General features: G+C 53.4%; 1 protein-coding gene across 2 annotated transcripts; it reads left to right on the top strand.

Annotated features, from left to right (window-relative positions):
- The first annotated feature begins 1380 nt into the window (after positions 1 to 1380).
- Positions 1381 to 6740, top strand: LOC145536614 (uncharacterized). 2 transcript variants are annotated; one of them, XM_081566125.1, is made up of 4 exons: positions 5000 to 5085; positions 5175 to 5562; positions 5889 to 6014; positions 6217 to 6740. In XM_081566125.1, the coding sequence occupies exons 1-4, from the start codon at positions 5053 to 5055 to the stop codon at positions 6222 to 6224; spliced, it is 555 nt and encodes a 184-aa protein (XP_081422251.1). In that variant the 5' UTR covers positions 5000 to 5052; the 3' UTR covers positions 6225 to 6740. The 2 variants fall into 2 exon arrangements, 1 of the variants encoding a protein (XP_081422251.1); XR_014075935.1 differs by lacking the exons at positions 5000 to 5085; positions 5175 to 5562; positions 5889 to 6014; positions 6217 to 6740 and adding exons at positions 1381 to 1504; positions 2312 to 2653.
- Positions 6741 to 12989: the final 6249 nt, after the last annotated feature.

Raw genomic sequence — 12989 nt, 5'->3', positions numbered from 1 at the left:
CGTCTTGGCCCGGGAGGAGCCATAATGGAGGGTTAAGCCTAAAGGAGAAATGTGGTGCTCTGGGCTTGTCAGTGTGCGGGGACAGAGGAAGGACATGCTCCACTTCCTCCTTCTTGTCGGGAGCTTGAATTTCATCTTCCCTCCTTATTTTAGCCAATTGAGTGCTGAAGACCATGCCCTGCTCCAGACGTCCATCACCCTCTGTCTGCAGATTTCCCTGGTGATGCGGACCATGCGGCACTATGCGCCCCCCCCCCGCCCTTTCTACTAAGCCTCTGCACGAAAGTCAGGGTTAAATCTAGCGCATGTGCCCTAGCCTCAAGTGTCCTTCCCGAGGGCATTGATTTCTGCTTCATCTTGTGCCTGTGCTGCTGCTGGGGGGTTCGGGGTCCACCATACTTTGTTTGGTGATTGTTAACTGCAGAAAACGAAACTGAGCTACTGTGCCCTCTCTGACTAGTTTTAGCTTCTGCACTTCTTAATACTCTATTTGTCTTCTGGTTGGAGGGGAAGTTCTGAGATGCAGATATTCAAGGAGTACAACATAAGTGAAGACAATGTAAGAAGCCGGAGAATAAGACAGTAGTTTACTGCCATTCAGTATTAATTTTGGAGTATTTTCTCATTTTATGAAGTGAAGTGAAGTGAAAGTCGCTCAGTCATGTCTGACTCTTTGCGACCCCATGGACTATACAGTCCACGGAATTTTCCAGGCCTGAATACTGGAGTGGGTAGCCTTTCCCTTCTCCAGGGGATCTTCCCAACCCAGAGATCAAACCCAGGTCTCCCACACTGCAGGCAGATTCTTTAGCAGCTGAACCACAAGGGAGGCCTGTGCCATGGCAATACTGTCTGAAAACGGACGTGATGGACGAACACATGAAAGCACTTGAAAAAACGCTTGGACCATAGGAAGTGCTAGCTATCACTACGGTCAAAGAACACAGCTATGATGTGGACTGGGCAAAAAGGGGACCAGGGTGGGTGGTGTGGCTTGGCCCCTTGCCCTCGACTCCCACCTTAGTCCAGTGAGACCCTTCTGTGGCATACGTTGGAGAAACGAAAGTCGCATTGTGGAACTAGCTTTAGGCCATGCGACGGGAAAGTCGGCATTTGTGTCTCAGTGGCGTCTCTGTGGACACTTGGCGGGCTCCATTCCACGCCATCTGAGCCGGCACTGGAGGGGCCCGTGTGCGCAGGCGCATCGGGGGCACCTGAAAGGAGCGTGGCGTTGTGACAGAGCCGAGTCCCTCCAGCCTCACACGGTCTCCATAGCAGCCCGTGGGTGGCTGGGCTGTGTGCGCAGGCGCACTTTTGGCGTCCTTGCGCAGAAGGGGAGGGACTTCGTGAGCGGCCCAGTCTCTCCGCCCCTTATTTGGCGTCTGAGGGAGACGCACAGCAGCCATGCAGGCGTCGGGTGGTGGTGCCGGTGGCGCAGAGGGCCGAGATGACCAGCATAGCTCCAGAGCACCTCCTTGCCAGAGTGGTTCAGGCAGCGCTGAAGGTGAGGATCGTCCCCGGGCCCCAGAAGGCGGGGGTGGGCCTGGCAGAGGAAGAGCGGTGATGGAAGACGCTGGAGCTCGTCCCCGGGGTGAGCGGGCACCAGGTGGCCTAGGACCCGCTGGAGATGTAGCACCCTTGGCTGTAAGGCCTAGACGTGGAGAGGCGGTGCTGTATCCTTTTCAGGGAGCCTTTCTGGGCGGGGTCAGTGGTGTGGTGGAGGGAAACATGCCGGCAGCCTGAGGAAGGGATAGAAGGGAGTACGGGGGCGATCCGGGGCAGCAGGACTGGGCAGCCTGGCAGGAAAGGAGGTTGTCAAGGCCTGAGGAGCCTGGAGGGTGGGGAAGATGGACAGAAGGGTTAGGGAGGCAGCTCAGGGTGGTCTCAGGTTGTGGTCAGGAGGATGGGCATCCTGGGGTAAAAGCAGGCCTCTGAGGTGCGAGGAAGCCCGAGATAATCAGCAAATTCTGTAATGGGTGGTGCCTTAACCGTGTCTCTCCCAGCACACTCAGAGTGCCTTTCCAGTCACCCCTGGAGGCAGACATGGCTCGCAGATCTCTGCTCCCAGATGCCCAGCGCCACCAAGGATTGGTTCTGAGGGAATTTGCAGTGAATGGCAGTGACCTGCTTGTGTCAGTTCCAGACGAGTTTGCCTTGGGAAGTGGGGGGTGGCAGGTGCTGTGGTCTGAGCTCCCTCTTAAGCGTGCTATGATGGAGACACTGAGGGGCTTGGTATAAGCAGGGGGGTTGGTACCCTGGACCTACAGGAGCAATCTTCCCTTTAACCTGATTTTCTTTTCCCTGCTTTTAGTACATGGACTGCTGAAGACCTGTGAAGACCTGGCTTTCATCCGACTTTCCATGAACCCATTCCTCGATCAGCTTTCCCTGGTGATTCGGAACATTCGGAGCCTTGGGCTCCCACCTCGCTGAGGAAAGGGGCTGAGGCCTAACCTTGTGTCCCCTGCTCGGCGGGGCATAGGGAATTCAAACTAAGAGGCATCGCCACTTTGTTATTTGAGTCTAAGTTTTTGCCTTTACTGGCCTTTGGTCTCTGTTGGTTCACTTGCTTTGTTGCCCTGCTGCTTGAGGAGTGGGGTGCTTCAGTGTTTGTTACAGCAGAAAATAAAGCTGAGTCACTTTTTGTGCCCCAGTTTCTTTTCAGCTAATGCGCTTCTGGATTTTAAAAACATTTTTTATCTTTGTTCTCGTGTTAGAGGGAAGGTACTGAAATCCAGATGTTTGAATTCCAATTACAAGGGAATTGAAAACAATTTCAGAAAATGAAAATCGAGCCCTATGTTCAGCACTAAATACTGTCAACGTTTAAGAATATTTTCTAGGTGTACTTGCACATTAAATACATAACAGCATGTGATGTAGAAGTTATCAAGTTTAGCTTTAATTTTTTTCCTGAATTTTTTTTCATTTAGTATACTAGCTTTTCCACTTTCTAAAATCTCTTCAGAAATGTGTTATTGAATAGATATAAGATGCATGATAATGTAATTATTGGGACTTCCCAGGCAGTCCGGTGGATAAGACTATGCACTTCCAGTGTAAGGGCTGCAGGTTCAGTCCCTGGCAGCAGAACTACGATCCCACATGTCGTGTGGCGTGGCCAAAAAAGTAAAATTGGGTCTTTAAATAAAAACAACAGCAACAATAATAATCTCATTATGGAACATGTAAGTTGTTTCCACGTTTTTCATTACTATGGTTAATGAATTAGTGGAATTTATAAATCTTTCCATTAACGGTTATTTCCTTAAAGTATTACTATATTCCAACAATTAGAAATGCTGACCTAACTGTTTACTTCTCTCTTGCTTTTTTAAAAAATTAATTTATCTTTTTAATTGGAGGCTAATTACTTTACAATATTACAGCGGTTACTGCCATACATTGACATGTCCAGGCTCCCCGCTGGTGTCCTCTTGGCCACAGAGCAGGGGACAGACATAGGCAGTAGACCAGGTCTTTGCACACCCTAAAACTGACTGGGAGCCAGAATCAACAGAAACTGGGAGGGTGGAAAGGTGGGACAGGGATGCCCCCCACACAGGAAAGGGTCAGCCACTGCTGGTGGCTCTTCCCTTCCAGTGGGGGTGAGGGAAGTCTGCTGGGGGGGCCGAGGACTCTCCGGCCAGGGGGTGGGGCTCAGGGACCGGATTGAAGTACAACCCCTGATGCAGTCACCTCCCGTGGCACCAGTGGTCCCTGGCAGATGAACCCCACGCCCAGGCAGTGCTGCCCCAGCCCCGTGGTCTCCCCCGGCTGTACCTTGCCTGTTGACTTGACCCCCTTCTAGACACAGAAGTGGACCAGCAGGCCAGTAGACACAGGGTCACATTCCAGTTGAGGTCCCCCGGTACCTCCGGCCCTCTGGATAGCCTCAAGACATTGTTCTTGGGGAAGGGAAAGCCATGAGAGTTGTGCCAGCAGGAGAGGGCAAGAGACTGGGGGTGTCCTAGGGGGTATTGCCCTTCCCTCGGCCCTTGAGTCCAGCCGGTCCCACCGGTGCTTCTGGGGGGCCTGATGTAAGTCCCCAGCCTGGAGTCCCTGCAGTCTGTGTGCCTGGAGCCCCAGGCGGCCCAGCCCCACGCCATCCCCAGTGAGTCTGACAGCAGTCCCCCCCCCCCCCCGCTTCCCTCCCCAGGTGGGCGGGCACAGTATGCTCCGCATCCCTCGTATCATGCCTCCAGGGCCGGGTCACCCCACTCCCATGTGAAGGCACCTTGAAAGCACGCACACAGAGACATATGCCCACGTGAGTGCATCCCAACCGTGGCCTCTTTGAAGCACACACACACACACACACACACCCATGTGCACGCCCCTGACCACACGCTCTCTCGTGACCACACATACATGCCCACGCACAAGCACCTCCACACACAGACACACTCACATGCTTATGTCATGAATCTGTGCATATGCTCTCTCTCTGAAACACACCCACGCACACACCTGATGGGCACGCACCTGTGTAAGGGCACTCTCTCGGGCACACACACAGATAAGCACATTCACATGCCTATGTGCATAAATCTGTGCACACGCTCTCTCTTACAAGCACACCCATACACACGCCCATGGGCATGCACCCGCTCATGCGATCATGCACACAGACACACATACAGACATGTGAGCTATGTGCGAGACACCAGAGAGACAGACGAGCGCTGACCCAGGGGTGCCCAACTCCCTTCTGGGAGTCAAGGAAAAGGACCTGCGCTCAGCAGGATGGTCACCTGTGAGCGACGCCAAGCTGTCAGCAGCACAGACTTGAAGGTGCACAGGGACCAGGGCTCACTTGGGGTTTGCAGGCTTGGCGTGGAAACAGTCACGCGCCTTGAGGAGGGCGGCAGCGTCTGTTTGAGCATCGCGCACTGAGGCGCTGCCCCCACACCGAAGGGTGGAGCGCCGCCTAGAGGCCTCACGGCTGAACCGTTTACCAGGTTTCCCGGCCGGAGGCAGGGCTGACTTAAGAGAGCCCAGACCTCGTGGGTATGGCTCTGCGCATGCGCGTTGGGGCTACGTGGTGCGTGAATGCGCGAAGCTTCAGCAGGGCACCCGTTGTCGGTGGGAACCAATCGTGAGGCAGGACCAGGGTGGGTTTGCGCGGGCGCTCTGCTGAGTTGCAGGTCTCACTCCGGGACTGGTATTTGTAGGGACTGTTCAGTCTTTCCCGCCGCGGAGGTGGGGGAGAGGGTTCAAGATGGAGTCCGAGGCACACGGTGGAGGAGCCACAAGGGCAGCCGATGAAGACGCAGTCGCCGTGGCCTCTGCAGCGGGCACGGCAGGTGGTGGCCAAGGCGTGCAGGGTGGTGCTGGTGGCCACGATTGCCCTGGCGACCCAGCTGTCCCTGGTGACGCCGTCAGTCGAGGAGTCCCTGGCGGCTCTGGTGACCAGGCTAATCCCAGAGGCCCCAGCGCTGCAGGAGAGTCGGGTGGTGCAGCCGGTGCCATGCCACAGATCGCGGGGGCACCGCAGGCGCCAGGGCCGGGTGGAGACGCTGCACCCGGAGCCAGAGTTCCGATTAACCGAGCCCTCCAGTGGTATCCTATGCTGGGAGCCCCGGTGGGCTGGGCGGCCGCAGGGGTCGGGGTGTGCGCTAGGGGTAGTTTGGGGGGTTGCAGGTGGCGGGGCCTAAAGCGTGGGAGGAGGGTACTCTGCGGGGCTGGAGGGTATGGGTCAGGGGTGGTCTGGCTGCCAGGGGATGGTGGTGACGGAAAGAAACCTGAAGGGATCCAGAGGGTCGGGCAGTGATAGCCAGGGTATCTGGCGGCGGCCTTGTGGGAGAAGGCGAGTCTCCACGAGCAGGGAGCCTGACGTGCAAGCCACGTGAGTCATGTGGATGGTGCCTTAACCATATCTCCACCAGCAGCCTCAGTGTGCTTTTCGCATCGCACGCACAGGCGGACATCGCCCGCCACTTCCTCACTCCACGTACTCAACTGCCAGGGCCGCTTCGGAGGGAGCTCGATGTTAATGGCTGCATGTTGGTTCTGTAAGTTCTAAAGGGGGCCGGGGCTGGGGAGGGAGTGGAGGACGGTGGCCAGTCTCGGCCCAGGAGGAGCCATAATGGAGGGTTAAGCCTAGAGGAGAAGTGTGGTGCTCTGGGCTCTGTCGGTGTGCGGGGACAGAGGGAGGACATGCTTCTCTTCCTCCTCCTTGGCAGGAGCTTGAATTTCATTTTCCCTCCCTTTTAGCCGATTGACTGCTGAAGACCCTGGCCTGCTCCGCAGGTCCATCGACTTCTGTGCGGGGCAGCTTTCCATGGTGATGCAGTCCTTGCAGCACTTTGTGCCCCCTCCTCGTGCTAAGCCTCAGCAGAGAAGACGGGCTTAAACCTAGCCTATGTGCCCTAGCCTCAAGTGTCCTTCCCCAGGGCATTGCTTTCGGAATTACTTTGATGGGGCTTCATCTTGTGCCTGTGCTGCTGCTTGGGGGCTCAGGGTCCACATCGTTTGTTTGGTGATTGTTAACTGCAGAAAGTAAAACTGAGCTACTGTGCTGCCTCTGACTTTATTTTTAGAGGGTTCGCTTCCTAATACTGCATTTGTCTTTTAGTTGGAGGAGAGGTTCTGAGATCCAGGTATTCAAGGAGTACAACATAATGGAAGCCAATGTAAGAAGTGGGAGAATAAGAAAGTTGTGTACTGCCATTCGGTATTGATTTTGGAATATTTTGTCAGTTTTACAGTTACATTTATATATAAAACACCAGAATGTTGTTGTTGTTGTTGTTGTTGTTGAGTCTTTTGTGTCCAGGTGAGTCTTTGCGATCCCATGGACTGTAGCACACCAGGCTCTGTGTCCCCGCTGTCTCCTGGAATTGGCTCAAATTCATGTCCTTTGAGTCGGTGGTGCTATCTAACCATCTCACCTTCTGTGCTCCCCTTCTCTTTTTGCCTTAAATCTTTCCCAGCATCACAGTCTTTTCCAGTGAGTCAGCTTTTGGCTTCTGCTGACCGAAGTGTTGTCGCTCCGGCTTCAGCACCCGTCCTTCCAATGAATATTCGGGACTGATTTCCTTTAGGATTGATTAGTTTGATCTCCTTGCAGTTCAAGGCACTCTCAAGAGTAACCTTGTATCGTGAAACCTTGCTAAAGTCACGGATTACTTGTAATAGCTCTTTTGTAGATCCCATGGAACTCCCTCTTAGACAAGCGTTTTGTAGGCACATACATGCACATTTATTTCTTCCTTTCCAATTAATGGATTTTAACTGATTTCTGTTAAAATGAGATCTCCCATCACTTTGGCCACCTGATATGAAGAGCCAACTCACTGGCAAAGACTCTGATGCTGGGAAATATTGAAGGCAGGAGGAGAAGGGAATGACAGAAGATGAGATGGTTGGATGGCATCACGACACCAGACGTGAGTTTGAGCAAGTTCTGGGAGATGGTGAAGGACAGGGAAGCCTGGCCTGCCGCAGTTCATGGAGTTGAAAATAGACACGACTGAGCAACTGAACACCACCACGCTGATCTCTGTTATAATGGATTTGATTTTCCTGCTTCTTTGCCTCCTGGTAATTTTAGATTGGATGCCAAGCAATATCAAATTTCCCTTGCATGCTTAATATTTTTCTATGCCTAAACTTTTCTTGAGCTGTATTCTGGAATCCTGTTAAGTTGCTTGGAAACAGTTTGATCCTTTTTGGATCTTACTTATTAAGATTGACTCTGTAGGACCAGAGCAGATCTCGGTGTAGGAGGAACTTAATTAACTGAAATCTTCAATGGCCGAGAAGGCTATAGCTGGAAACAGGGACTCTTTTGAAAAATTTTATTTATGAGTTTTTTTTTTTTGGCTGTGCTGCGTCTTGTTAACTGTGTGTAGGTTTTCTGTACTTGCAGCCAGCAGAGGCTACTCTCTAACTGCTGTGCTCAGGCTTCTCATTGCAGAGGTTTCCCTTGTCGAGGAGCACAGACTTTAGACAGTGGTGCGCTCAGTTGTTGCGGCACACGAGCTTAGCTGCCCCAGGCATGTGGGCTATTCCTGGCCCAGGGACTGAACTCATGTGCCCTGGATTGGCAGGCAGAATCTTGACCACTGGACCACCTGGGAAGCCAAACAAGAACCCTTAAGTGGTAGTAAAATCCACCTGGACAGTTGATTGGCACTTTATATTACAAGGAGAAGGACCATCCCTTTCCAGACAGGGCACCCAGAATTGACCCAGAAGTGGGCCATATGGTGGATACAGCAAAGCCTGTGCCATCCGCAGTACTTGTAAGAGCTGTCTAATATCCCTCAGAATGTGTAATCCATAGTTATTTTCACCAGTCTCTTGTAACTAGGCCTTTAGGCTGTTTGCAGTTTTTCAGTATTACAAACAATGCTGAAATGGACATCCTGGTACATTTGCTTTTGTGTAACATATTATGTGGACAAGGAAATGGCAAACCACGCCAGTATTCTTGCCTGAGAAATCCCATGGGCAGAGGAGCCTGCTGGGCTACGGTCTGTGGAGTTGCAAGAGTCGGACATGACTGAGTGACCAGACCACTACCACCAGCACACTATGTACAATAATTCTGAGCTAAAACGGAAGGTTGTTGGGTGAAAAAGTAATCTCTTTTTGAAATGTTTTACACATATTCCCAAATATGTTTTATACATATCCCCATGCCCTCCAAAACGGTTGCATCGATTTGACTCGAACCAGGTGGGTATGAAAGTGTCCACTTTTGTCCTGCCTACCCTGAATTTGTCAGCTTGTTGTTTAGTCGCTAAACTGTGCCCAACTCTTTTGCAACCCAATGAACTGTAGCCCACCAGGCTCCTCTGTCTGTGTCCGTGGGGTTTTCCAGGCAAGCATACTGGAGTGGGTTGCCATTTCCTTCTTCAGGGGATCTTCCCGAACCAAGGACTGAACTCACATCTACTGCTTGGCAGGCAGATTATTTTACCACTGAGCCACCTTGGAAGCCCATTTGTCCGCGTAGCATGGCATAACAGAATAATAATAAAATACCACAGACCAGGTGGTTTAAGGGCTTCCCTGGTAGCTCAGCTGGCAAAGAATCCACTGGCAATGCAGGAGACCCCAGTTACACTCCTGGGTTGGGAAGATCCCCTGGAGAAGGGATAGGCTAGCCACTCCAGTATTCTTGGGCTTCCCTAGTGGCTCAGAAGGTCAAGAATCCGCCTGCAATGCAGGAGACCTGGGTTCGATCCCTGGGTTGGAGAGATCCCCTGAAGGAGGGCATGGGAACCCCCCTCCAGTATTCTGGCCTGGACAATACCTGTGGACAGAGGAACCCGGCAGGCCACGGTCCACGGGGTCGCGCAGCGACGGACAGGATTGTGCAAGCAACCACAGCACATTAGGAACAATGTCTGCGAATACGTTTGCCAATGTAGATGAAAATAACAAATTCCTTGAATGACACAAATTCCCAAAACTAACTCAAGAAGGAAGTGGGAAACCTAAATATCCCTAAATCGATCAAAGATACGGAACAGAAAACTCCAGGCCCACGTGACTTAACTAGGGAACGCTATGAAATATTTAAAGGAGAAATATCACCAATCCTATACAAATTCTTTCAGAAAGCAGAGGAGGGGAAACACTTCTCAAATCATTTTCCGAGGCCAGTCTTACAAAACACCAAAGCCATATGATGATATTGCAAGAAAAGAGAACCGCAGGCTAATATCCTTCATTAAGCTAAGCACAAAATATGAAATGTTATCAAATTTAATCCGGCGACATATACAGCCTTATGACCAAACGAGATCTATCCCAAGAATGAAAGATTGGTTATGCATTAAAAAACCCATCAACCAGTGTTATCCATCATATTAAGTACAAAACAGGAGAAAAGCCATACGATCATTTCTCAAGATGCCGAAAAAGCATTTGACAGCGTTCAACCACCGCTATGATAAAAACTGTCGGAAAACTAGGACTACAAACAGACTTTCTTAATCCGATCAAGGTCATCTACAAAACTCCTACAGCTAACATGATAATGCAGGAAAATCGAATCCTTCCACTGGGGGTGGGGGAAGGCTGCTGGCCTGGGATTTGGCGGGCTGCCCAGAGGCCTATCCGGCCAGGGGGTGGAGATCAAGGGGCCCGGATTGAAGTATCTGCCTCCTCCTCGGGCAGTGGCCCGGATCCAGTCACCTCCTGTGGCACCAGCGGTTCCCTGGCATATGCACCCCACGCCCAGGCAGTGCTGCCCCAGCCCCGCCATCACCCCCGGCTGTACCTTGCTTGTTGACTATACCCCCTCCCAGACACAGAAGTAGACCAGCGCCCAGAAGGTCAGCAGACACAGGGTCACCTCCCGGTTGAGGGCCCCTGGCACCTCGAGCCCCAAGACTTGGTTCCTGGGGAGGGAAAGCCCATGAGAGTTGTGTCAGCAGAGGGCCAAGAGACTGGGGGTGTCTTGGGGAACACTGCCCTTCCTGCAGCCCTTTAATCCAGCCAGTACCACCGGTGCTTCTGGGATGCCAGGTGTAAGTCCCCAGCCTGGAGTCCCTGCAGTCTGTGTGCCCGGACCCCCAGGCGGCCCAGCCCCACGCCGTCCCCAGTGAGTCCCACAGAAGTCCCCGCTTCCCTCCCCAGGCGGGCAGGCACAGCCCCCTCTACACCCCTAGTCTCAGGACTCCAGAGCCGGGTCGCCCCACTCCCATGTGAAGGCACCTGTGCAAGCACACACACACGGAGACACCCATGTGCATTAATCTGACCCGTGCTCTTTCACACACACATGCACACTCACACGCCCGCGTGCATGCACCTGACCACATGCTCTCCTGCCCACATACATGCCCACGTGCAGACACCTGCAAAAACAGACACACGCACACGCCTATGCGTGTGAACCTGTGCACGTGCTCTCTCTCAGAAACACACCCATGCACACGCCCATGGGCATGCACCTGCCCATGCACTCACGCACACAGATACATTTGCACTGACGTGACCTACGTGTGGGACACCAGAGGGATAGACCGGCCCTGACCCAGGGGTGCCCGACTCCCTTCCGGAAGTCAATAACAAGGACCTGCGCTCAGCAGGATGGTCACCTGTGAGCGTGGCCAGGTTGGTAGCACTGCAGTCTTGGAGGTGCACAGGGACCAGGACTCACTGGGGTTTGCAGGCTTGGACGGGAAACAGGCACGTGCCCTGAGGAGTGGGGTGGGGTCTGTTTGAGCATGCGCACTGAGGAGCTGCGGACACAATAAAGGGTGGAGTGCTACCCAGCGGCTTCCTGGCTAAGCCGTTTACCAGGTTTCCAGGCCTGAGGCAGGGCTGACTTAGACGGCCCAGACCACGTGGGTGTGTCTGTGCAGGCTCATTGGGGTGACACATCGGGTGAACGCTTGAAGCTTCTGCAGGGAGCGCCTATTGCCGGAGAGCCTGCAGCCACTGTGGGAGCCAACTGTTGGTGGGAACCTATCGGGAGGCAGGACCAGGGTGTGTTTGTGCAGGCGCTCTGCCGATGCTGAGTTGCATGTCGCACTACGGGGATCAGTTCTATAGGGAGGGTTCAGTCTTTCCCAACGCGGAGTGAGGGGGAGAGGGGTTCAAGATGGAGTCCGAGGCACATGGTGGAGGAGCCACGAGGGCAGCCGATGAAGATGCAGGTGCCATGGCCTTTGTAGCGGGCACGGCACGTGTCAGCCGAGGTGTGCTGGGTGATGCTGGTGGCCGCGATGGCCCTGGTGACCCAGCTGGCCCTGGTGACACTGTCAGTCCTACAGTCCCTGGCGACCCCGGCGACCTGAGTGATCCCAGAGGCCCCAGCGCTGCAGGAGAGTCAGGTGGTGCAGTTGGTGACATTCTGCAGATCCTGGGGTTACCTCAGACACCACAGTTGGGAAGAGACACTGCACCCAGAGCCAGAGTTCTGAGTAACTGACCAGTTCAGTTGTATCCTATTCCAGGAGCCCCAGTGGGCCGGGCGGCCATGGGGTTCCGGGTGTGGGCTAGGGGTGGTTTGGGTGGTTGCAGGCGGCGGGGCCTAAAGTGTAGGAGGAGGATACTCTGGGGGGCTGAAGGGTATGGGTCAGGGGTGGTCTGGCTGCCAGGGCACGGTGGTGAGGAAAAGCAACCTGAAGGGATCCAGAGGGTCGGGGCAGTGATATCCAAAGTGTCCAGCGGCGACCTTGTGGGAGAAGGCGGGTCTCCGTGAGCAGGGAGCTTGACGTACAGGCAAAATGAGAAATGTGGATGGTGCCTTAACCACATCTCCACCAGCATTCTCACCGTACCTTTTGCATCGCTCGCTCAGGCAAAAATCGCCCGCAACTTCCTGTCTCAAAGTACTCCGCTGTGAGCGCCAGTTCAGAAGGAGCTCAATGTTAATGGCTGCTTGTTGGTTCTGTCAGTTCTAAAGGGGGCAGGGGCCCAGGCTGGGGAGGGGGTGGTGGGCAGTGGCCAGGGCCCGTCTTGGCCCGGGAGGAGCCATAATGGAGGGTTAAGCCTAAAGGAGAAATGTGGTGCTCTGGGCTTGTCAGTGTGCGGGGACAGAGGAAGGACATGCTCCACTTCCTCCTTCTTGTCGGGAGCTTGAATTTCATCTTCCCTCCTTATTTTAGCCAATTGAGTGCTGAAGACCATGCCCTGCTCCAGACGTCCATCACCCTCTGTCTGCAGATTTCCCTGGTGATGCGGACCATGCGGCACTATGCGCCCCCCCCCCCGCCCTTTCTACTAAGCCTCTGCACGAAAGTCAGGGTTAAATCTAGCGCATGTGCCCTAGCCTCAAGTGTCCTTCCCGAGGGCATTGATTTCTGCTTCATCTTGTGCCTGTGCTGCTGCTGGGGGGTTCGGGGTCCACCATACTTTGTTTGGTGATTGTTAACTGCAGAAAACGAAACTGAGCTACTGTGCCCTCTCTGACTAGTTTTAGCTTCTGCACTTCTTAATACTCTATTTGTCTTCTGGTTGGAGGGGAAGTTCTGAGATGCAGATATTCAAGGAGTACAACATAAGTGAAGACAATGTAAGAA

The sequence above is a fragment of the Giraffa tippelskirchi genome, chromosome X, assembly GCF_054371585.1.
Source record: "Giraffa tippelskirchi isolate mGirTip1 chromosome X, T2T-mGirTip1v1.2.pri, whole genome shotgun sequence".
Taxonomy (NCBI): Eukaryota; Metazoa; Chordata; class Mammalia; order Artiodactyla; family Giraffidae; genus Giraffa; species Giraffa tippelskirchi.
This window is presented reverse-complemented; position numbering and strand designations above follow the sequence as displayed.